The sequence below is a fragment of the Ornithorhynchus anatinus genome, chromosome 3 (assembly GCF_004115215.2).
Source record: "Ornithorhynchus anatinus isolate Pmale09 chromosome 3, mOrnAna1.pri.v4, whole genome shotgun sequence".
Classification (NCBI taxonomy): domain Eukaryota; kingdom Metazoa; phylum Chordata; class Mammalia; order Monotremata; family Ornithorhynchidae; genus Ornithorhynchus; species Ornithorhynchus anatinus.
In genome coordinates this window covers 51719837-51741511 of record NC_041730.1, presented here as the reverse complement: position 1 = coordinate 51741511, position 21675 = coordinate 51719837, and the positions used below count along the sequence as shown (strand labels likewise).

Below are 21675 nucleotides of genomic sequence, written 5' to 3'. Positions count from 1 at the left end.
TAATCCCAACTTCACCACTTGTCAGCTGTGTGATTTTGGGCAACTCACTTCACTTCTTTGGGGCTCAGTTACCTCATCTGTATAGTAGGGATCAAGATTGTGAGCCCCAAGTGAGATAAACTGATAACCTTGTATCTTTTCCAGTGTTCAGAACAGTGCTTGGCACATAGTAAGCACTTAAATACCATTATTATTATTATTATTATTATTATTGATCAGGTAGAACACAGTCCCTGCCCCTCACGGGGCTCACAGTGTTAATCCTCATTTTACAGATGAGTTAACTTAAGCCCAGAAGTTAACTGACTTGGCCAAGGTCACAGAGCAGACAAGCAGTGGAGCTAGGATTAGAAACCCAGGACCTTCTGACTCCCAGGCCCGTGCTCCATCCACTAGACCATGCATTTTCCCACTAAGACATGCACTTTCCCAGAGGGATAGTCTGGCCCTTTGCCTGTGCTTGCAACCCTCTCCTCCCTCCCTTTGGTTAAATCACTCCCCTTCCCTCCTTCAAAGTCCCCTAAAAAGTTACTCCTGGTTACTTGTCTTTGTAATGTGTTGCTTCTGCAGTATTTTCCACCAATAAGACTCCTATAAGAACTTGCGGTTTTCTGTCAATAGCTAAATTTCACTGTTTTTGGCAGCTCTCAATACAGCCAGTATGAATTCCACTCAACGGTGGCTGAAGAAGAAGAAAACCCCCAATAATAACATTTTGAAAGTTTTCTTCCTAAGCCCTGGGCTAGTTATTTGAAAATCAGATTGGTGGGCACTGCATGACTAAACTGAGACAGAGACCTGATTAGCTTATATCTTCCCCAGCACTTAGTACAGTGCCTGGTATATTCATTCAATGGTATTTACTGAGCACTTACTGTGTGTAGAGCACTGTACTAAGCACTTGGTACAGAAGTTAAGTACAGAAGCACTTAACAAATGCCATTAAAAAATAAAAGTTAAATGACTTACTCAACGTCACTCAGCCAGCAAATAGCAGAATCAGGACTAGAACCTGAATCTCGGATCTCCTGACTCCCAGTGCTGTGCTCTTTCCACTAAACCATTCTCCCTCTTTTTTTAAAAAATAGTATTTGCTAAGTGCTTTCTAGGTGCCAAGCAGTATTCAAAGTGCTGGGGCAGATACAGTTTAATCAGAATGGACACAGTCCTTTGTACCTTCTCCAAGGAGTACACATCCTACATCTGTAGTCTGCACCGGCTCTCCCTGCATCCAACTCGCAGTGTATGCTGTTGGCCATGAGAGGCCTGGATCTCTGGGGATGGCTCAGTGTAATTAACCATCCACTCCTGGCAAAAAGCAAGCACATGCTCTCGTGGCGAGAATACCCCGCTTCCTCCCAAACTAACGTCCATATAAAGTTGGTGCTCTGGCAGAAGAATCAGGAGTGCCATACGGCAATCTCCTTTGTCCCTTATCCCAGTCTATTTTTATGGATTCACTATCCTCAGTAACTCACACAGATGAAATCCCACCGACAGCATCACTGTCTTCCAAAATGAAGGTCAACTATAAATACGTGATTAGGTAAACCCAGTAGTTTAGCCTACTAAACACACGCAGAAGAGATCATTTTTAAAGAACAGTATAAATGTTTATTCCTTTCTGATTTATCTTACTTTGTCTTTATAATATAGAAAACTGTATTTATTGAACAGGTCTAGTAAATATAAATTTTATTTTTCTACCTTTAGATGTAAACTGAACTAGAAAATGATACCCTCTGCCCACCCCCAATATTTGTCTTGTTCAGCAATTTGATGCCAATGGCTAGGTACAAAAAGAAAGTTTAGTCAACACTAACCAGAGGGAAATGCTTAATATTCCAATAGGCTGTTGAAAACTTTTAGAACAAAGAGCATTGAATTGCACCTTCATGTCTTTACAACAAAAACATCAAAAACGTATTATACATAATCTACAACTGTAATCCAAATTTCACAAACATTTTCTGCATACTGTTTATAAATACACATCACAAAGGTGCAATTAGAATAAAACACAGAATATAAGACACACAGAGGCTTAGTTGGAGCCCCCCAAAAGTATTGCAACCCTTTCAAAAATAACTTGATTAGGGAATTACTTTATCCACTTACACTAATTTACATTTATACAAACCTTAGCTGGACATACTAGGCTGAATCATTAATAATATCTGCATTATCTACACTTAAAGTTACTGCACAGTAATTTGTAAGTCAACCCCCCCAACCCCCCCAAAAAGATATCCTTTACTAAGTATGGATTCCTTTTTAGGGTGGTTTAAATGGATATATTCTACACATTGCTCTTACAAGTGCAAACTGTAGCCCTTCCACTTAAAACTATAGGTATTTTAAAGAAATGTAGCACTTCTAATCTTGTAATTTTCAAGGAGAGATATTTTACCCAAATATCAGATTCCAACATGGTTAGTTTGCTTTAGAAGATCTAAAGTCCTGGGACAACAGGTTCTCTGATTAGTTTTGAGTTAAAGAAAATTACCTAGGTCCTTAGAGCCACTATGTGAAAAATCTCAGACTGCCAAGATTCCTTACACCCAACTCTCATTTACGGAGTTGATTTGGAGAGTCCTGATAACCATATAGTGCATTTGAAGACCATGAGCTAAAATAAAGCTAGATTAAACTGCCCTTTAAAAAAAGGTTATACTATGAAAGATCTATCAGGAGTCATACTGCAAATCAGATTCTTTGATTCATTTGGAGAGACTTTGATCAGGATGACTACTATGATTATCATAAAATTATCATAAAATTTTCATAAGAAAAAGAAAACCGACCCAAGCGAGAGCTCTTTAGGGGGCAGGTTTTACGAGTTTGATCCTACTAGCCTAAGTCACCCTTGGCTTGAGCCTGACAGGAACCTTTTGTTAATTTTTAATGCAGACCCTACTGCTCAGGCAAAGTCAATATGGCCTGGGCCCCACACTGGCAAGGAACTGGCAGTTGGTCATATCAGGTGTAAATAATTTCTTTTAAACTCTGACCTCATTTCCCATGACAAAACCAAAGCCTGGGAGTGGCAGGGGGAAAGGGAAAGAAGAAACGTGATACGATGAAACTCTCCTTCCTCCAGCTACCTCCCTGGTGATATGGCCCTCTGAGCTCGTTTCTGTCCCACTTGGGATTGGTTCCATACTAGCCTAATCCAGCCTAGCTCAGCCCTTCTCATATTCGACTGCTTCACCATCATGTAATCAAGTTTTGCCTAGATCCCAGAGCAAGTTCCTATGATCAATACAGAGAACTTTGATTTTTTTTCTGTTAAAACAAAGTATTTAACTCACACAAATGTCTCTTCAATACCAAGAAATTAAGATAATTAAACTAGGATACCACCCAACCAACACTTTGTCATGGGAAATGGAGAAATCCCACAACACTCCTATGATGGAGATGTACTTGCTGTCCATCCTCTGAAACTTCTTACTCTTTTGCTTTTAAAATATTTTTAAAATATTAACACTTTCCAATTTAAATGCTGCCCTTCTAGATATTAACCTTATGACTCAGACTCTCACAAGCCCACCCTACCAAGCCAGAGTGAAAAGTATAGTCCTTAAAATTTGATCGTAATAAGGAATATTATCTCAACACTTTTTTACTCTAACTTTTCATGCCTGTTCGGACATCTGCTCATAAGCAATAGCAGTTTTGCTTTCTTAGATTTTGAACAAAATAATGCAATGCTATCCACTGAAAATAAGATAAGACAATAATTTACAAATGCTCTTCAGTCATTCTGAACAATAGAACCCAAGCAAGTTAAAAGCTGTACAAACACAAAGAAAATTTTACCCTAATAAGATTTAATACTTAAAACAACCCCTTCTTTTAACGTGACTTTAAAATGTCTTCTTTCAATATTATGCATTCTAAATATTTTTCAAACAAGCACTGGACTAACATAGAAGCATTATTGTATCACTCTCCTAGAAAACTAGGTGTCCCTGTGCCTTAACATTTTTATACTGTCTCTGTGCAGGAATTAACAATTCATGGTACAAGGATCACTTTTGGCCTTTCCTGCCGAGTGAATGATTCTCATCAAACAGCGTCCAAACTCTTCTAGTATCATCCGTTCTGCTGCTGCCTTGGACTTTCCTTTCTTCTCTGCCTGCTCAGCTTGGGCAAGGAGACAGCTGCATGTTGCTTCAGCCACTTCCTTGGTTACGAATGTAAATGGTAATCTGAAAAAGAAAAGCACCTTCAGTATTTGCTAAAAGAAGAATTTATTGAGCGCTTACTGTGTGCAAACACTGTACTATGCCTTAGGCAACTTAACTTCTTTGTGCTTCAATTATCTGTAAAATGGGGAATTAAGGCTGTGAAACAGAGATTGTCCAATTTGATTATTTTACACATACCCCAGTACTTAATACAGTGTCTGGCACATAGTTAAGTGTTTAAATCTCCCTCTCCTCCCCGCTTCCCCCCCCAAAAAAAAACCCACAGGGAGAAGACCTGCTCACAGGGGTTTGTAATCTACATCACACTGCAGTGGCAATTTACAAATGTGAAGAATAAGTACTCAAATAGTAGAATATGTAAATTGAAAGTTGTGTTGACAGGCTGTGAGTACAAAAGTGGCACAAAGTGCTATGATGACCGTGGAGAGGAAATGACATAGGGAGAAGAAAAAGTAATCAGGGGAGGCTTCCTCAATGAGGTGAGACTTTAGAAGGGTCATCAAGATGGGGAGAACTGTGGTTTGGTGGATTTGAAGGGCATAAAGGAATTCTGAACAATAGCAGAGGTGGGAGACTACAGAGTGAGGCACAGTGAGGTGAGCTTGGAAGGAATGTAGAGGGCGAGCTAGGGTATAACAGGCAAGAAGGGAATAAATAGAAAGGTAAGAGGAAGAGAACTGATGAACTCCCTTCTAGGCTGTAAACTCGTTGTGGGCAGGGAATACGCCTATTTATTTTTGTATTGTATTCTCCCAAGCGCTTAGTACAGTACTCTGCATACAGTAAATGCTCAATAAATATGTTAATATGCCTTAATTGATGATCAGAAGTTTATGATGCAGAGATGAATGGGTAATCAATCTAAACTATGTTCTGCACCCATTTCTCCACTCTGGTTTTGGAAGAATGGAGAAATGAGTGCAGAACATAGTTTTAGAAAGATGATTTGAGCGGGGGAAGATGGTTTAAGCAGAGGGAAGTGTTGGAGTTGGTTCTGGAACAAAACCTACCACGGGAAGCTGTACCCCCCACTAAACTGTAAATTTCTCAAGGGCAGCGATTGTGTCTACCAACTCAACTGTACTACTCTTCCAAGCTCTTAGTAAGGTGCTCAATAAACCCTACTCAGTGTTCACAATGTAGCTATATTTGAGAGAAATATATTACAGAAGTATTCCAGGTTATAGCCATCCCAATAATTCATCCTGCATTATTTTATGACATGCTCCAGAACTCATAAACCTTGCCCCCAATGTTACATCCAGTCATTACAAGTCAATTCTCTTGCTGGTCCTCCTTCCCTCGCCCTCCTCCCTTCTCTCTCCCTTGGTCCAAGCCACTTTTCTGACCCTCTCCTACACACCAAAGTCAGCCTCACCTTTTGTGGCTCCACCCCACGAGGGCTCATCATTTTAAACTAATGATGCTTGTGCCACGGGAAAGAAAACAGGGACAGATTGGGACAGGATGGAGGCAACAGATGTTGCTGTATGCATGACTACCAACACCAATCAATCATATTTACTCAGCGTTTAATGTGTGCAGAGCACTGTACTAGGTACTTGGGAAAGTACAATATAACAGAGTTGGTAAATATGATTCCTGCTTACGGTGTTGAAGGGGAGACAGGCATCACTATAAATAAAAATTATGAATATATGTATAAGTGCTGTGCCATCCCTTCCTTTTTCCCTCCCAGTCTTAGGGTGGAGAGGTATCACTACAAGCCAGGAAGGAGTAGGGAAAAAGGGCTACTAGATGGCAGTGGCAACAGCTGAATCTGGGACTGACGTTCAAACAATAACAAAAACCCCTCCCAGAACAGCAAAAGGGGAGAGTGGAGAGGATAGTGGAGTACCAAAAACGAGGGAATCAGGAGCCAAATTTGGGGTGTAGGAATGGGGAGGGGGAGGAGCTGAAAGATAGGGGGATTTTCAGTGCAATTTTTACTTACCTTTAAGGTTCAACTTTTACATTGGCACTGATTCTGGAATAGAATCTAACTTAAGTGCATGGGATAAGGTCTCAGTTTTAAAGACCATGACCTTCCTACAATAATTATGGTATTTGTTAAGGGCTGTACTAAGCACTGTACTAAGGACTGGGGTTCACACAAGCACATCGGGTTGGACAGTTCCTCTCCCACATGGGGCTCACAGTCTCGATCCCCATTTTACAGATGAGGGAACTGATGCCCAGAGAATTGAAGTGACTTGCCCAAGGTCACACAGCAGACAAGTGGCAGAGTTGAGATTAGAACCCGTGACCTTTTAACTCCCAGGCCCGTGCTCTATTCACTACTTCACACCGCTTCTGGGAGCCAGAAGGTCATGGGTTCTAATCCAGGCTCCACCACCTGTCTGCTGGGTGAGCCTGGGCAAGTCACTTTACTTCTCTGTGCCTTAGTTCTCTCATCTGTAAAATGGGGATTAAGACTGAGCATTACGTGGGACAGGAACTGTGTCCGACCCAATTACCTTGTTTCTACCCCAGTGCTTAGAACAGTGCCTGACACATAGTAAGCACTTCACAAATACCATTATTATTATTAAACTCAATACATAATTTGTGCATTTTGTTGTTCATTTTTGAAGTCTGCATGTCCTGCATCGTAAATATACATTGAGTAACGTCTCAGATTATTCAGATGGGTGACTCAGATGACTCAACAAGCTTTGCCTGTCAGGTACATGGAAGCATAGCTACCAACAGAGAGGAAATATCAGTACTGATTCTGATATAGGTGGGCCCACACAGCAAACAAATGGACTCTTCCAGCATCCTGGACAGTGATTAACTTAGTATTTGCTGTCCCCTTTCCCTATCGAGCAGCCACATCCACAACATCCTGGATCATCAAAGGAACAAGTAACGAGTGTGGAGTCTCCCAACAGAACTGACAGATGTGTCTTCAGGCCTGAGATTTCAGAACAAAGAACTTGCACAGAGGAACTGGTCAGTGTTCTAGTGGCTGGCACAGCACTTCATGAAGACTCTCATCCCTGCCAGTCATGTTCCCACTAGGGCCTGAGGTACAGTGAGTAAAGATGCAAGCAGGGATATAGTACACTGGGAATACTCTGGCAGTCTTTGCCCACATTAGCCTGCTAGAGGCAGAGAAAGAAGACCAGAACCCGGGTCTCCTGATTCCCAAAGCGGTGTTCTTTCCACTGGACCAACAGCAGGGCTGGGTAGTAGAAAAAGAAGCAGCTACAAGGAAATTAAGGCTCCAGCCATTTACTCACTTTCCCCCGCCACTTGTCGACGTTGGGGTTGGTCTGGTGAGCAGGTCTGAAATTTGCGAGGATAGCTTTGTTTTTGCTGCTGTCTGCTGTTGCACCCTTACTTCTGCAGCATCTGCCAAGTGCATCAGTGTTTTTCGTTCTGGACTTTCTTCAAAATTCTTGCATCCAATACACTTACAGATGGAGGAACACATTATTTTTGCCTTTTAAAAAAAAATCCAACAAGAAAGAGTGAAACTCTGACCAGCTCAACAGTTGGTACATAATACATAATTCAGGCGATGTTTAATATTTGGGGTGGCAAATCTATGGTTTACGGAGAGTTTAAACAAACACCACCCAAGAATCAAATCTATGGTTTCCTCAATGCCGGGGGACAGAGCTGGCAGGGAGGAGGGAGAGGCAGAAAAGATGAAAGAAGAGATGAAGGAATGGGAAAGGCAAGATGATCAGTAGAGGATAAAAGCCAACTTCTTGTTTGGAGCACTGGTGAAGGCGGGGTAGGGGGAGGGGTTGGAGTAGGGGTGGGCGTGGTGAAGTTGATAAGAAGTTGCTTGGCCCAGTGGAAAGACTGATCTCGGTTTTAACCCCAGCTCTGCCACTTGCCTGCTGTGGGACCTTTCGCAGGCTCTTCCTCTGCCTTCCACCCACTAACTGTGGGAGTCCCTCAAGGTTCAATTCTGGACCCCTGTCCTAAGGAGAACCACAGTATCCACCATCTCAGGGTCAAATGCTATCTCATGACTGCCTGAGCCAGCAAAGCGGAACTTTGAAGTGTGGGTGGGATACTGACCCTGCAACTCACCAAAACCGCTAGGTTGATGGCCCAAGCCAGGAATAAAGGTGCCCCTCACCCCCATGCCAATCAAATCAGATACGAAGGAGAGGGGAGGGCGGAGACTGGATAAACTGAAGCTGGAAGCGCGTAGGAGCATAGGAGTCAACTGCAAGTCACATCTGCCCAGAGGGTCGGGTTGCCCGCTCTGCCTATACCAAGTGAGGAGCCGTGGGATGGGTGAGTGTTCCACTGAACCATCATGGGGCTGGAATCTAGGGTGCTTCTCCACGGGCGTGCAATGCATAAATGGATTCCTCCCAGGTGGTAAGTGTTTGTGGGTGGAAGCTAGCTGCCTCATCCCATGCGAACAAGGCATAAATGAATTCTTCCTGGGTGGGAAGCATTTGTAGGTGAGACCCAGGTGTTTTGCCACACACAAGTAACACATGAGTATATTCCTCCTAATAGGGAAGCTTCTATATATCATTATATCATATTCCTCCCGAAAGAGAAAATCAATTTGCCACGTCCAAAATAAATATATATCTACATCCTTCATGAAAGAGAAGTTCAATTCAACTTGTGGAATAAATTTTTTATTAAAAAAAGCTTTCTGATCCAGTCTCTCTCTCACTGCACCAATTCTGGAATGAACCCATCCGTAGGTGGTGGGTGACAGCCCCCTTCTATTCTCCTTTTATACCCATTCCCTTGGAGAACTCACTCGTTCCACGGCTTCAACTACCATCTCCACTCTGATGATTCCCAAATAGACCTCTCCACACCTGATCTAAAGTCTCACCTTTCTGCCTGCCTCCAGGACAATCCTGTGTGGATGTCCAGCTGATACCTTTTTTTTTTTTTTCTGTATTTGTTCAGGACTTACTACATGCCAGGCACTGTACTATCGACCCCTGGCCCACGTCCTACCTCTGGCCTGGAATGCCTTCCCTCCTCACATCCACCAAACTATCACACTTACCCACTTCAAAGCACTACTGAAAGCTCACCTCCTCCAGGAGGCCTTCCCAGACTGAACCCCTCCTTTTCCTATGCTCCTCCTCCCCTGCCCATCACCCTGTCTCCCCCCATCCCTGCCCCACTGCACTTGGGATATATATGTAAATATTTATTATTCTGTTTATTTATGACATGCAAAGAAGTATAATTCTATTTATTTATATCGATGGTATGGATGCTTGTTTACTTGTTTTGTTTTGCCTGTCTCCCCACTTCTAGACTGTGAGCCCGTTGTTGGGTAGGGATTGTCTCTGTTGCCGAATTGTACTTTCCATGCACTCAGTACAGTGCTCTGCACACAGTAAGCGCTCAATAAGTACGATCGAATGACTGAATGAAAACTAAGCATTGGAACATCTCTAACTTAACATGTCCAAAATAGAACTTCTTACCTTCCCACCCAAGCCCTGTCCTTCTCCTGACTTTCATTCATTCATTAGTATTTATTGAGCATTTACTATGTGCAGAGCACTGTACTAAGCACTTGGAATGTACAATTCGGCAACAGATTGAGACAATCCCTGCCCAATGACGGGCTTACAGTATAATCGGGGGTAACAGACAAAAACAATAACAATAAATAGAATCAAGGGGATGTACATCTCATTAACAAAATAGGGTAATAAAAATATATACAAATGAGCAGATGAGCACAGTGCTGAGGGGAAGTTGAGGAAGAGGGGGAGGAGCAGAGGGAAAGGGAGGGAAAGGGGGCTTAGCTGAGGGGAGGTGAAGGAGGGGGGTAGAGAGGCAGCAGAGGGAGCAGAGGGAGCAGAGGGAGAAGGGGAAGCTCAGTCTGGGAAGGCCTCTTGGAGAAGGTGAGTTCTCAGTAGGGCTTTGAAGAGGGGAACAGAGTTAGTTTGGCGGAGGTGAGGAGGGAGGGCATTCCAGGACAGCAGAAGGATGTGGCCCAGGGGTCGACGGGAGGATAGGCAAGAATAGGGGATGGTGAGGAGGTGGGCGGCAGAGAAACGGAGCTTACGGGGTGGGCAGTAGAAAGAGAGAAGGGAGGAGAGGTAGGAGGGGGCAAGGTGATGGACAGCCTTGAAGCCTACAGAGAGAAGTTTTTGTTTCGTGCGGAGGCTGATAGGCAACCAGTGGAGGTTTTTAAGAAGGGGAGTGACATGCCCAGAGCGTTTCTGCAGGAAGATGAGCCGGGCAGCGTAATGAAGAATAGACTGGAGCGGGGAGAGACAGGAGGAAGGGAGATCAGAGAGAAGGTTGACATGATAATCCAGCCGGGATATTATGAGAGACTGTACCAGTTAGATAGCCGTTTGGGTGGAGAGAAAAGGGTGGATCTTGGCGATATTATAAAGATGAGACTGGCAGGTCTTGGTGACGGATTGGATGTGTGGGGTGAATGAGACAGCTGATTCAAGGATGACATCAAGGTTGCGGGCTTGAGGGATGGGAAGGATGGTCATACCATCCACAGTGATAGGGAAGTCAGGAAGAGGACAGGGCTTGGGAGGGAAGATAAGGAGCTTACTACAGACACTACCACCATCCTCCCTGTCTTACAAGCCCGTAACCTTGGCGTTATCCTCCACTCATCTCTCTCATTCAACCCACATTTCAACCTATCACTAAATCCTGTTGGTTCAACCTTCACAACATCACTAAAATCTGCCCTTTTCTCTCCACACTGCTTCTCCATTAATCAAAGCATTTATCCTATTCCGCCTTGTCTACTGAATCAGCCGCCTTGTGGACCTCCCTGCCTCCTGTCTCTTCCACTCCAGTCCATACAGCACTCTGCTGCCCAGATCATTTTTCTACAAAAATGTTCAGTCCATGTTTCCTCACTCCTCAAGAACCTCCAGTGGTTGCCCTTGCCCCTCTGCATCAGACAGAAACTTATCATCGGCTTTAAAGCACTCAATTACCATGCTCCACTACCTCACCTCGCTATTCTCCTACTACAACCCAGCCTGCACACTTTGCCAACCTACTCAATGTACCTAGATCTTGCCTATCTCGCCACTGACCTCTGGCCTAGAAAGCCCTCCCTCTTCACATCTGACCATCACTTTCCCCATCTTCAAGGCCTTATTGAAGGCACATCTCCAAGAAGGCTTCTCCGACTGGGCCCTCATTTCCTCTTCTCTCACTCCCTTCTGCATCATCCTTGCGCTTGGATTTGCACCCTTTATTTACCCCTCCCTCAATCCCTCACCACCTATGTACATATCCATAGTTTATTTATATTAATGTCTGTCTCCCCCACTAATTGTAAGCTCATTGTGGGCAGGGAATGTGTCCAACAACTCTGTTATACTACACTCTCCCAAGTGCTCTGCACACAGTAAACACTCAATAGGTTCTAACCCCAGCTCCGCTACTTGTCTTCTGTGTGATCTTGGGCTTCACTTCTCGGTCTCAGTTCCCTCATCTGTAAAATGCAGATTAAGTCTGTGAGCCCTCTGTGGTACAGGGACTGTATCCAACCTGATTACCTTGTATCTTACTCTCCCCTACTTCAAAGCCTTACTGAAGGCACATCTTCTCTGAGAGGTCTTCCCAGACTAACCCCCACTTTTCCTCATCTCCCACTCCCTTCTACGTCACCCTAACTTGCTTCCTCTGCTGTTCCTCCCCACCTCCCAGCCCCACAGCACTTGGGTAAATATCTGTCATTTTATTTATTTATATCGATGTTTGTCTCCCGCCACCTAGACTGTGAGTTGGCTGCAGGGCAGGGATTCTCATTTTTTATTACTGTATTGTTCTTTCCCAGGTGCTTAGTACAGTGTTTTGCATACATTGCTTAATAAATACAACTGAATAAATGAATGAAATCAATGAATTCATCTACCCCAGCACTTCAAAAGGTGTCTGGCACATAGTAAGCGCTTATTATTATTGTTGTTAAAAATACTATTGATTGACGTGGGGCAAGACATTTAACTTCTCTGTACTTCAGTTTTCTCATCTGTAAAATGGGGATTAAATCTCTGTTCTTTCTCCTCTCTTAGACCTTGAGTCCCCATATTGCACAGGGATTGTGGTTGATATGATTTATTTTTTTAACTACCCCAGGACTTACTACAACACGTGGCACTTAGTAAGCACTTATATACCAGGATGATTATTAGGGCAGAGTGTTGAGGGCTTGGGCGAAGAGGGTGAGAGAAAGGAGAAGCAGGACTTGGAGAGGGTGAATGGGAGGAGACAGAGGGAGAAGAGGAAAGGAAAAGAACGTGGTGGGAAGGTGAGTATAAGGATCATGTCATACTTTAACTGTACTCTCCCAAACAGTCATTCATTCAATAGTATTTAGTGAGCGCTTACTATGTGCAGAGCACTGTACTAAGCGCTTGGAATGAACAAGTCGGCAACAGATAGAGACAGTCCCTGCCGTTTGACGGGCTTACAGTCTAATCAGGGGAGACGGACAGACAAGAACAATGGCAATAAATAGAGTCAAGGGGAAGAATATCTCATAAAAACAATGGCAACTAAATAGAATCAAGGCGATGTACATTTCATTAACAAAATTAACAAAATAAATAGGATAATGAAAATATATACAGTTGAGCAGACGAGTACAATGCTGAGGGGATGGGAAGGGAGGGGGGGAGGAGCAGAGGGAAATGGGGGGAAAAGAGGGTTAGGCTACGGAGAGGTGAAGGGGGGGCGGTAGAGGGAGTAGAGGGAGAAAAGGAGCTCAGGCTGGGAAGGCCTCTTGGAGGAGGTGAGTTTTAAGTAGGGTTTTGAAGAGGGGAAGAGAATTAGTTTGGCGGAGGTGAGGAGGGAGGGCGTTCCGGGACTGCGGGAGGACGTGGTCCAGGGGTCGACGGTGGGATAGGCGAGACCGAGGGACGGTGAGGAGGTGGGCGGCAGAGGAGCGGAGCGTGCAGGGTGGGCAGTAGAAAGAGAGAAGGGAGGAGAGGTAGGATGGGGCCAGGTGATATACAGCCTTGAAGCCTAGAGTGAGGAGTTTTTGTTTGGAGCGGAGGTCGATAGGCAACCACCGGAGGTGTTTAAGAAGGGGAGTGACATGCCCAGATCGTTTCTGCAGGAAGATGAGCCGGGCAGCGGAGTGAAGAATAGACTGGAGCGGGGCGAGAGAGGAGGAAGCGAGGTCAGAGAGAAGGCTGATACAGTAGTCTAGCCGGGATATAACGAGAGCCCGTAGCAGTAAGGTAGCTGTTTGGGTGGAGAGAAAAGGGCGGATCTTGGCGATATTGTAGAGGTGAAACCGGCAGGTCTTGGTAACAGATAGGATGTGTGGGGTGAACGAGAGAGACGAGTCAAGGATGACACCGAGATTGCGGGCCCGAGAGCGATTGTAGACGACTCGTTCTAGGATTTTGGAAAGGAAGGGCAGTAGAGAGATAGGGCGATAATTGGAGGGGGAAGTAGGGTCAAGAGCGGGTTTTTTTTAGGATGGGGGAGACGTGGGCATGTTTGAAGTCAGAGGGGAAGGAGCCATTGGAGATTGAATGGTTAGAAATAGAAGTTAAGGAAGGGAAGAGGGCAGGGGCGATGTTTTTTATAAGGTGAGAGGGAATGGGGTCCGAGGCGCAGGTGGAGGGGGTGGCACTTGCGAGGAGGGAGGAGATCTCCTCTGAGGATACTGCAGGGAAGGATGGAAAAGTAGGGGAGAGGGTTGGTGGGGGGGAGAGGGGGAGGGGTGCCTTTGGGGAGCTCAGACCTGATTGTGTTGATTTTGGTGAGGAAATAGGTGGCCAGATCATTGGGGGTGAGAGATGGGGGAGGGGGAGGAACAGGGGGCCTAAGGAGAGAGTTAAAGGTCCGGAACAATTGGCGGGGGTGACGGGCATGGGTGTCGATGAGGGAGGAGAAGAAATTTTGCCTGGTGGAGGAGAGGGCAGAGTTAAGGCAGGAAAGGATAAATCTGAACTGTGTGAGGTCAGCTTGGTGCTTGGACTTTCGCCAGGAGCGCTCAGCAGCTCGAGCATAGGAGCGTAGGAGGCGGACAGAGGAGGTGATCCAGGGCTGTGGGTTAGTGGAGCGAGAGCGGCGGAGGGAAAGGGGGGCGAGAGAGTCGAGATGAGTAGAGAGGGTGGAGTTGAGAGCGGAGACCTGATCATCGAGAGTGGGAAGTGAGGACAGGGCGGCAAGGTGAGGAGAGATGCTTTTGGAAAGACAGGTGGGATCAAGAGAGCGGAGGTCTCTGGGGGGGAGTAGCAAAGATTTGCAGGGGGAGGGAGTGTGAGAGATGAGGCAGGTGAGAAGGTTATGGTCAGAGAGAGGGATTTCAGAGTTGGTGAGGGAGGAGATAGTGCAGCGGTAGGAGATGACGAGATTGAGGGTGTGACCGAGTCGGTGAGTGGGCGCGGTATGGTGGAGGAGGAGGTCGGCAGAGTCGAGGAGGGATTCCAGGCGGGCGGCAGAGGAGTCATCGGGTACATCCATATGGATGTTGAAGTCTCCGAGGATCAGAGTGGGCAGAGAGAAGGAGAGAAGGAAGGTGAGAAAGGGGTGTAGGTGGTTGAAGAAGTCGGAGGTGGGACCAGGAGGGCGGTAGATGACAGCCAGAAGGACATGGACTCCGATCCTGGCTCTGCCACTTGTCTGTTGTGTGACCTTGGGCAAGTCATTTAACGTCTCTGTGCCTCAGTTACCTCATCTGTAAATGGGGACTAATGCTGTGAGCCTCATTTAGAACAGGGACTGTGTCCAAACTGATTGGCTTGTATCTACTCCAGAGTTTAGGACAGTGCTTAACAAATACCATCATTACTATTATTATTACAGTAATAAGACCTCTCTGGGGCCAGCCTCTGAGGCTCTGCCACTTGATTAATGGTAGTGTCAGTGGCTAGAGGCATCAGTAGGCATCAAAAACGGTACATGGCCCATCTCCCCACATCTCTCCCAGCCACCCTGGTCTACACAGCCACCGCAGCAAGCCTCAGAGCCTCAACTTCCACTTCATTCCTGAAGGATCCTCCGGGTTGTTTGGGCTGGTCATGTAAGACACAGCTGAACTGAACAATTCATCCATACAGGGTTTCAAGGCTGAGGGTAAGAGGTGTCTACTCTAGCCCCAGAGTCCAGGGAAGAATAGAGAGGAACCTACAGTGTTAATAAATCATGTTAATAGAGAAGAAAAACAAATGCTATATGCATATTGTTGCCCACAATACAAAACAAGTCTTTCCCAAAATCTCAACCCACCAATATCCCAATTATTTTTTTACATCTGCACCCCTAGATTTTATTTTAGGCTCTGCAAACCATCCATAACCCTGAATGACAATGTGACCTTTCAACTGTACTCTCCCAAGTGCTTAGCAGGTGCTTAATGAACACTACTGATCAATTTGTCCTTGCTTAGCCCTTCTGGGATTTTTCTTGCCTCAGGCTTCTGGAATCAAGTCATCACTCTCCTTTGGAACTCAAGAGTTAACCTTCACTTCCTGGATCAGGACTCTATTCTCTGATTTATCTCAGTACTTCTACTCCTCACACCAATGGTCCCTGGCAAAGGTGTGTATATACACATATCTACACACACCCTCTATTCCCCTGTTGATCTCCTTCTACAACCCAACCCACACACTTCATTCCTCAAACATCAACCTTCTCACTGTACCTTGAGCTTGTCTAGCTCGCTGCCCACCCTTGCCCATATCCTCCCTCTGGCCTGGAACTCCCTCCTATTTCATATCTGATAGACCACCTCTCTTCCCACCTTCAAACCTTTAGTAAAATCACATCTCTTCCAAGAGGCCTTTTCCAACTAAACCCTCACTTCCGTATCTAAGCCTTCCTGTCTGCATTCTTTCTTAAGTGCTTTAGTAGAGTGCTTTGCACACAGTAAGCACTCAATAAATACAATTAAATGAATGCATTGCCTGTGCACCTGGATCTGTTCCCTTTAAGCACTTTGATATTCACCCCTCTCCCAAATCCACAGGGCTTATGTACATATTCATCTGTAACTTATTCTAATATCTGTCTCTTGCTTTAGTCTGAAAGTTCCTTATGGGCAGGGATCATCTATATGTATTCTTTTGTACTGTACTTTCAATCAATGGCACTGATTAAGTGCTCACTATGTGCACAGCATTGTATTGTACTCTCCCAAGGGCTTAATACAACAGAGTTGGTAGATAAGTTCCCTGCCCACAAGAAGCTTACAGTCTAGAGGGAGACACAGACCTTAACACAAATAAATTACGATATGTACAGAAGTGCTGTGGGGCTGCAGGAGGGGTGAATATCAAGGGCTTAAAGAGTAAAGACCCAAATGCATAGAAAGTGCAGAAGGGAGGGGGAGTAAGATAAAAGAGGGTTTAATCAGGGATGGTCTCTTGGAGATGTAATTTTAATAAGGCTTTGAAGGTGGGGAGAGAGTGGTGGCTTGTTGTATAGGACAGGAAGGGAGCTCCAGGATAAAGGAAGCTGTGAGCAATGCGCCAGCGGCAGAATAGGCGAGATCGAGGTACAGTGAGTAACAACATTAGAAGAGAGAAAGGACTGGGGTTGTAGGTGACTGGAAAGGTAAGGTAGGAGGTGATAGAGGGGTTGAGTGCTTTAAGGCCAATGATAAGGAGTTTCTGTTTGATGTGGAAGTGGATGGGCAACCACTGCAAGTATTGAGAAGTGGGGAGGCATGGATTGAACATTTTTTTTTTTAAAGACAATCAGGTAGCAGAGTGAAGAACAGACTGGAGTGGGGAAAGACAGAAGGCAGTAAGGTCAGTGAGGAGGTGATACAGGAGTCAAGGAGGGATATAAGCACTTGATTCAGTATGCAGTAGTTTAGATGGAGAGAAAAGGGCAAATTTTAGCGTTGGTGTGAAGATAGAACAGACAAGATCTGGTAACAGACTGAATATCTGAGTTGAATGAGAGAGAGAGATGAATCTGGGATAACACCAATGTTAAGAGCTTGTGAGAGAGGGAGATAGTGTTCCCCTATAGTGATGGGGAAGATAAGGGGAGGACAGAGTTTAGGTGGCAAGATAAGGAGTTTTGCATTAGACATGTTTAGTTCAAACTGTACTGTACAGGATGTACAGAACATCCAAGAAGAGACATCCTGAAGGCAGGAGGAAATATAAGACTCAATAAAAGTAAAGAGGTCAGGGCTGGAGATGTCAATTTGGGAACCAGCCACATGGAGATGGTAGTTGAAGCCATGGGAGAGAATGAATTCTCCAAGGGAGTGTGTATGGATAGAGAATAGAAGGAAACTCAGAATGGAGCCTTGAGGAACTCCCTCTATTAGAAGGTGGGAGGCAGAAGAGTATCCTGTGCGAGGCTGAGGAGTGGCCAGACAGCTATGACGAGAACTAGGAGAGGACAATGTCACGGAAACCAAGGTGGATGTTTCAAGGAGAAACAATGGGTTGCTGTTCTAGGCTCAAAATGAGACCCAAGGAGAGCAGTGAGAGAGCAAGGGTGGTATAAACATGACCTGGTTAGTAAGCAACTTCAGTGGCGGGGAGATGAGAAAAGACAAGAGCAGGGCAAAGCAGGCACAAGCGTTTATTCCTATTTTATGGGAAGGGGAAAAGTGCGGGATGGAAATAACAAAATCTTCCTGGTTTTCCAAACTGAAGCAATAGTTCTAGATCAGGAGAAAGTGGGATACGATTACTGTGCAGGCTTCAGACCTGTGAGATTAAGTTTTCCAAAGTTTCTTGGTATGCCCAGACATTCTTATTCGCTAATACACAGAGGAAGGATACTGCAATGTTCATGAGATAAAACAACTCTGTCATTCCAACACATTAAAAAAGCCAGATATAAACATTTTATTCTCTAGAATCCAAAAAAAATGAATGATCATTTCATTTCTTCTTTGTAATCTCTTACCTCATAGCATTCGCAGTAGTTCTTAAGACATCCTGACCGTTTACAGTTGCAGCCTTTGCTGTGCCGTCGATCGGACTCCCCCTCCTTGCCTTTCCCTATCTTTGGTTTAAAGGCCTCTGGATTTCTATCAAGGCATGCCTACCAACAGAGAACAGAAATGCAAATTATTATTTGGAAAATAATAGCTTCAAAGACTCTAAGGAGGAAGATGTATCTTTTTTCTTGCCACCTACAATTAAGACATGCACGTCCACACACATAACCCCCCCACCCTCATGTTTCAGTGCTGTGTGCTGAGCACTGTACCAAGTGTTTATGAGTAATAATAATAATAATGGTAGTGATATTTCTTCAGTGCTATGCCCCAGGCACTATATTAAGCACTGGGGTAGATACAGCACTAATCAGGTTGGACACAGTTCATGTCCCACGTGGGGCTCACAGTCTTCATCCCCATTTCAGAGATAAGGGAATTGTCAATTGCCTTACCCAAGGTCATATAGCAGACAAGTGGCAGAGCCTGGATTAGAACTCATTCATTCATTCATTCATTCAATAGTATTTATTGAGCGCTTACTATGTGCAGAGCACTGTACTAAGCACTTGGAATGTACAAATCGGCAACAGATAGAGACAGTCCCTGCCATTTGACTGGCTTACAGTCTAATCATTTCATTCATTCATTCATTCAATAGTATTTATGGAGCGCTTACTATGTGCAGAGCACTGTACTAAGCGCTTGGAATGTACAAGTCGGCAACAGATAGAGACAGTCCCTGCCTTCTGACGGGCTTACAGTCTAATCGGGGGAGACGGACAGACAAGAACAATGGCAATAAATAGAGTCAAGGGGAAGAACATCTCATAAAAACAATGGCAAATAAACAGAATCAGGGTGATGTACATCTCATTAAACAAAATAAATAGGGTGATGAAGATATATACAGTTGAGCGGACGGGTACAGTGCTGAGGGGGTGGGACGGGAGGGGGGAGGAGGAGAGGGAAAAGGGGAAAAAGTGGGTTTAGCTGCGGAGAGGTAAGGGGGGGTGGCAGAGGGAGTAGAGGGAGAAGAGGAGCTCAGTCTGGGAAGGCCTCTTGGAGGAGGTGAGCTTTAACTTAGGTCCTTCTGACTCTCAGGCCAATGCTCTATCCACTAAGCCAAGCTGCTTTTGCCCACCACAAACTTACAGTCTAGATGGTTTCATATACATACACATGCAGGTATATGTACAGATATATATCCATATATTCATATATCCAGACTGTAAGCTCCTCCTCTAGACTGTAAGCTCCTTATGGGCAGGAAATGTGCTTACCAACTCTGTTGTACTCTCCCAAACAGTACAGTGCCTAGCACATAGTAAGCATTTAAATGCCATAAAAAAATGGCTAACAGAGGTGATGCTTCAGCAACTTGCTCATGGCTGGGTTTGGAGCGGCAGTTGTATTTTGGGTGGCAAAGCAGGGAACAATTTACCCAGGGTACTTTCTGCCCTGCCCAGACTGGCTAGACCGGTCCCCAGCCACAGAGGAAGAACCTTTCAACTCCCTTTAAGGCTCCAGGGTCTCCTCAGAAAGGTGTGCTATTAGCAGACTCCTCTTCTCTCCTTTCCCCTATCATTCCCAACACTCACCAACCATTTATGTAAGCTGTTCAAGAATCAGTCTAGCTTTGAATCTGTTGGTCACTCTAAATCCACTGAAGTGTCAAGCAACAGGACTTTAAGCAAAATGCCAGATGCACCCATTCCCGCCCCAACCTTTCCATACATTAGGTCATCACCTACCTCTGCCTTTCAGAGCTACTCCAGAGCTGTTGTCACCTTCCACACACATAAGCCTGCACATTTTCTTCTATTCTCAATAAGTGGATCCCTACCTATTTGTCCCTCTCCTCAATCAATGAATGGTATTTATTGAACACTTACCATGTGCACACCACTGTACAACACAGCAGAATTAGCAGGCACATTCCCAGCCCATCCTCATTGTCTTTTTTGTCCTGAACTTGATATTCCTCTGCCTTTCCCTTTCCGGAGAGGGAAAGACATTTCTGACTCAGGGATTGTGTTTATCATCTACATATCTTTTTATTTGGTCATCGCTTTCTTGTGGTACTCAAATCTGTGTGTTTCTTCTTACCTAATGTCTATCTGGCAATTTGTGTCCTCCATTATAACAGCCCAAGCATCTTTTTGTCCAAAGCACCTTCAAGTGCTCTGGGCACAGTTAGGAACTCGGTAAGTGTGTGGAAGGTGATAGGGTTCAGGAGATGCCTCTGGATTTAGGGCCAGTGTCAGAAACGGGCTCCGTAAACACCTTTGTCCCCTTCTGGCTCAGTCTGAGCAGACACTAAGGTTACAATTAACCAGTTCCTCTCACTCGGACTTTCAGGGAAAATGGCTCTCTAGATCGATATACAATACCTTGGATCTCTCAAAACTTGGATATTTGAGTCTCAAAAACACCTAGGTTCATGAGCAAGGAGAAGAAAAAATCACTGCGGCCTGCCAATCGTGTTAATGTGATTTCGCTCATTACAAAATTTAAATTTCTGGGCCCATGGCACAGCTCATACCCTCAGAAAATACCATTTCCTGACTTGTCTCTGCATAAGTCTGGCTTGAGATAATGTTCTTATATTGAATTCAGGTGCTACGCCAAAATCAGAATGATTCTGGCCTATGTGTTTGTGTGATTTGTCAAAGTAATCTGTTCATTTAAGAATGAAGTTCTGTCTAGTGAATATTTAGCAACAGATGTTCATTGTAGTCAACTTTATTATATGGTGACAACTCTGCCTCTCACTTGTCAACCTCTTTTGAATTTCCTTTACCAACTTTTCTCCAATTTCTTCTGCCCTGGACCGTAACTCCTAATGCTGTACCTCTTTCTTTCCTTAGGAACGAGTCTGCAGTTTTGCCGACTTTGGTGTGTATCTGTTTATGTGCTTCCCTGGGAAGCTCCCGCTGTGTGCTGTAGTCATACTGGATCTCATTTCCATCCACTGCCTCTAGTACCTTGTGCTTTTGTCTTTAGGGCCGGCTTCTGACCAATCAATCAATGGTATTTATTGAGCACTCATTGTGGGCAGAGACTGTGAGCCCGTCATAGGGCAGGGATTGTCTCTATCTGATGCCAAATTGTATATTCCAAGTGCTTAGTACAGTGCTCTGCACATAGTAAGCACTCAATAAATACTACTGAATGAATACCAAGGGCTCCAGTGATGGCTTTTAGTCCCCAATTTTTACAGAGGTTGATGGGTTGCATGAAATAACAGCAGCCAGTATGGTGGGCAAGAGATTCAAGAATTTAAAATTAGTTCCCCCACCTGCTGCAAACACTGGGGAGCAGGAGGAGAGGTAAGCAGGTAGATTAACGGTCTGAGACTGCAAGGTGAAATGGGAAAAGGGAGGAGGTAAGAAAGAAAGCAAATCAAACTGTTTTTTACCTAGCAAACCGTCAGTCCGACAGCCATGACCCTACCTGAAGGGAGGTGGTCAGCAGGACACGGAGAAGTTTACGTGATCTTTTTCTCTCCATTTGTCCTCTCAACCTGAATTAAATGGCCCCTCAGAGAGAGTTACAAGTTTTTACCAGTAGTAGAACCAGCAC

At 44.8% G+C, this 21675-nt stretch overlaps 1 protein-coding gene across 1 annotated transcript in view; it reads right to left on the bottom strand.

Moving 5' to 3' along the window:
* Positions 1 to 1591: 1591 nt before the first annotated feature.
* LIN54 (lin-54 DREAM MuvB core complex component) overlaps positions 1592 to 21675 on the bottom strand; it is an 88632-nt gene continuing 68548 nt past the window's right edge. Inside the window, exons 11-13 of the mRNA XM_029060551.2 lie at positions 18057 to 18194; positions 7460 to 7662; positions 1592 to 4214 (exon numbers count right to left, since the gene is read on the bottom strand). Of these exons, the coding sequence (XP_028916384.1) occupies positions 4013 to 4214; positions 7460 to 7662; positions 18057 to 18194 (543 nt within the window). The 3' untranslated portion in view covers positions 1592 to 4012. The remainder of the gene's footprint in view (positions 4215 to 7459; positions 7663 to 18056; positions 18195 to 21675) is intronic.